The 4161-nt window shown below is 43.1% G+C and overlaps 1 protein-coding gene across 1 annotated transcript; it reads left to right on the plus strand.

Annotated features, from left to right (window-relative positions):
- The first annotated feature begins 2343 nt into the window (after positions 1-2343).
- Positions 2344-3615, plus strand: LOC136481164 (protein DMP3-like). Its single transcript, XM_066478520.1, has 3 exons — positions 2344-2648; positions 2936-2944; positions 3261-3615. Exons 1-3 carry the CDS (start codon positions 2344-2346, stop codon positions 3613-3615), a joined length of 669 nt encoding a protein of 222 aa, XP_066334617.1.
- The last annotated feature ends 546 nt before the right edge of the window (positions 3616-4161 follow it).

Here is a 4161-nt window from a genome sequence, read left to right on the forward strand (position 1 = left end):
AATAGGGGTTGTCGATGTCAAAGTTGCTGATCATGTAGTGGGCAGGTTGATGTAGCCACTCATATCTGAAAGCACAAAAAGACTGAAATTTGACGGAGCTGTAGTTGTAGAAGAGGCGTCTTGCAGATGTTGGAGGATGCCAACTGGGGTTGTCTTGCATATGTCAGAGAATGTCATTGCATCTTGCATATGTCAAAGGACGTTTGGTTGACACAGTCGTTGCCATCGTAGATGAGGTGGTCGATGCTATTGTCGATGAAGCGGATGATTCACTGCCATTTCCAATTATAATATTATGATTTTTCATTATGACATACACTTGATGTATGTGTTTATAACACTTATGATCTCTCATCATATTTGCCTGACCCCCCTTAAAGATTCCTGGTTTCGCCACTGCCTCTGGTTAGCTCCCTGAGAACAAAGAAGATTATTTAGCCATATACTCAGTAGTCCCTAAAATTGTATAGCGTCTCATATTTATCCTTTTGTCGGAACTATAAGTTTATACCAGAGCCCGTTTACATCCCATAAGCACTAACACAAAAAAGATTTTAGGAGACATGCCCTTTTTATTTTCAGAGGCAGGCAGAAATCTTACATGTAACATAAAATACCTGATGATTTATGGAGGCAGACATTTTATTTTCGGAGACACTCAAAATTTGCTCGTTTCTTAAAATTGATTTATACAGGCGGTCATTTTATTTATGAAGACAGTAAAAAAATGCCTTTCTCTGAAAATGGATATACGGAGGCGAACATCTTAAGATGACAGTCTCCGAAAACTACTATTAACAGAGGCGGACATTCTAAGCGTCTGTCTCTAAAAATTGATTTCAGAGACACATGTCTTGTGATGTCCGTCTCTATAAATAGTTGCAAAAAAATAACTCATAACTTTTCCATATGCACTCAAATGAAGACAAATTTTATATAAAAATTGTATGTCCCGATGCGATCTACAACTTTGTAGTTCAACAGTTTTTTTATTGAAAACTGTTTAGAGTTCAAGGATTTTGAAATTTGAAATTTAAAATTTTCAAACAACCATGGATGTTGACATAATGTATAGTAAAGTTGTAGGTATCAATCCATTCTACAGCTTCGTAGTTGAAACGTTTTTTATTTGGAGTTGTTTAGAGTCCTAAATATGCGTCATAAGTTTAAAAATTTTGAAGTTCAAAATTTAGAATTTCTAAATGACCTTGCATTTCACATGATTAATACCAAAGTTGTAGCGGCCAACCTGATCTACATATTGCTGTTGATAAGTTTTCAATTTGAAGTTTTATAGGGTCTCAAATATCTTTTTAAAATTTCATATATTTTGATATTAATTTTTTTTCAAATTTTCAAACAATCTCAGATGGAGACACATCCTTTACCGAAGTTGGAGTGCTTGACAAGATTTAAAAATTTGTATTTTAAACTTTTTCATTTGAGTTTACTTAGTAGCAAAAATATTAAATGCAAGATTACAAAATATTTATATAAAAATATTAACACAAGTTATTTAGTGGTGTAGTGGTAATGTGACGTAGATGTTGAGTTGCACGTCCTGGTTTCAAGATCAGTGACAATTAACAGTGACACTTGGATGGAGGTCTGAAAATGTTTTTGGTAGTAGTGAAATTTATACAGGAGCCCAATTGCATCATGGCATGCTGGTGCGTTTGGGAACTACAAACTTATAATTGGTGCACACAATAGTTACCAATTTAAGTTGAGTCAATCTCTTATAAATTTCTCAATACGAGACTAATGCTTGTTTTACTAGCATTTATTCTGAGCATTGGACACCTATTCTGACCAAATCCAACAAAAATGCTAGTTTGTTAGTATTGGCAAGAGCACTGCCTAATAAATTATACGCCTCTTGTTCCTTTGCAATCGTAGGGGCATGTTTGTGTAAGCATATAGAATAGAACTGGAAGAACAGAACAGCAGAGGAAGTCGAGAGGCAGAGTAATATCTGATGAATGCTGAAGCAGAGTAATTGTTCATATGTTTTTACTTGTTCTCTCCTCTCTTACAATTCCTTTCTTATCCTAGCTCTCTCTCTGCCCAAGTGCCCTCATCTTGGGATGCGGAGTTTAGTAGTGAATAAAAAAAAAGAAAATACATGCGGACAAGCCATCGTCTCTCGTCAACTAGAGTAGTTTGCATCTGTTCAGCTCTTTTTGGGAGCATCCAGCATCCTCCACTAGCTCAGCGGCTGCACTCTATGCCCTGTTCTGTTCGTATGATGCTTCACCTACGGCCTCGCCTACAACTACATATACACACAGCTAAATCAGGCAGAATGCGAAAGGGTCATCAATCCAATGCAAAACAACAAATATGGCAGCAGCGGGGCAGCAAACGGTGGTCACCACCGCCCGCACATCCTCCAAGAACCTGCTGCAGCAGCTTCCGGCAGGCGCGGTGCTGGCGTTCCAGGCGCTGGCGGCGACCTTCACCAACCAGGGCAACTGCTACCACTCCAACATGTGGCTCACCGTGGGGCTGGTCACCGTCCTCAGCGCCACCTGCATCTTCTTCTCCTTCACGGACAGCCTTGTCTTCCAGGGCAAGGTCTACTACGGCGTGGCCATACCTGGACGCCTCAACATCCTCAACATGAGCGAGAAGGAGGAGAAAGTGGTGTTCAAAGATCTCAAGCCCGAGCTCGAGAAGCGTGGCCTCAAGACCGTCGACTGGGTTCACGCGTTCCTGTCCCTGGTCGTGTTCCTCACCATCGCCGGCAGCGACGTGGGGCTCCAGAACTGCTTCTTCCCCGCCGCCACTGATGACACCCGGCAGTGGCTCAGGAACCTGCCGCTGGGCATGGCGGTCATGACCAGCTTCTTGTTCATGATCTTCCCGACCACAAGGAAGGGCATCAGACTCGACAACAGCAGTCCTCCTGCTACTGAGCAAGAGAAGAATGGAGATGGGCCTAGTGATGGGGAGAAGCCGGCGGCTGCTGACAGGGCGATTACGTCAACGGCGAACCTGTTGCAGCGGCTGCCAACGGGCCCGGTGCTGGCGTTCCAGACGCTGGCTGCGAGCTTCACCAACCAGGGCAAATGCTACCATTCCAACTATTGGCTCACCGTTGGGCTCGTCACCTTCCTCGGCGCCACCTGCATCTTCTCCTCCTTCACTGACTGCATCCCGGACCCAAAGACGGGCAAGGTCCACAAAGGCGTGGCTCTGCCGAGTACCCTCCACATCATTGGCATGTCCAACAAGGACCAAAAAGCGCTGTTCGGCAGTTCTGCACTCGAGGAGCGGCGCCTCAAGACCATGGACTGGGTTCACGCCTTCTTCACCGCGGTCGTCTTCCTCACCATCGCCGGCAGCGACGTGGGGCTGCAGAACTGTTTCTTCCCAAAAGCCAGCGATGACACCCGGCAGCTGCTCAAGAACTTGCCGCTGGGGATGGCAGTCATGTCCAGCTTCGTGTTCATCATCTTCCCCACAACTAGAAAGGGTATGGGCTTCGATGACAGCGACTACATTGTCATCCCAACTGGTGACCAAGAGGATCAGCGCCGTCCAAATCGCGCGCCAGAGCCTACAACTACACCTTCTACGGATCAACTCATCCACCAAACTGAACAACAATAATGTGCTACATTAGTCGTAAATTTATTTGCATTGTACCATTTCTACTTTCGATTACATATATCCACTTCTACAAAACCTGCAAACAATAGTCTCGGATATCACTGCCAGTGATGCCCTTCTCACCAAAAAAAAAAGCACTAGCCCTTTTATATACACATGCATGCATAGAATCAAAGACATTTAGCACAACTATAACTTTGACCTAATTCAATTTTGTAATATATGAGCATCCCTGCCCTAACATTCTATCTTCCAAGTTTTGTGATGTTCCAGCATATGAGATTTCTGATGTTTGGACGTTTGATTTTCAATGATTCATTGATGTTGTAGTAGTTCTAAGTCTAACTAGACGTTCCAACATCAAGTTGATTTTGTTGCAATGACCTTATTTTGGATGTTACACCACATAATAAGAGAAATTTTGATATGTATTATTCATCGAGATGGAGATGGGTATATACATGCATTTTTGGATGTTGCACAACTGTACCCAACAACATGGTAAGAAAGCAAGTAGAGCCCCTTGGGCCAAGGGTAAAGAAAAGT

Source organism: Miscanthus floridulus, chromosome 9 (assembly GCF_019320115.1).
Source record: "Miscanthus floridulus cultivar M001 chromosome 9, ASM1932011v1, whole genome shotgun sequence".
NCBI classification, from domain to species: Eukaryota; Viridiplantae; Streptophyta; class Magnoliopsida; order Poales; family Poaceae; genus Miscanthus; species Miscanthus floridulus.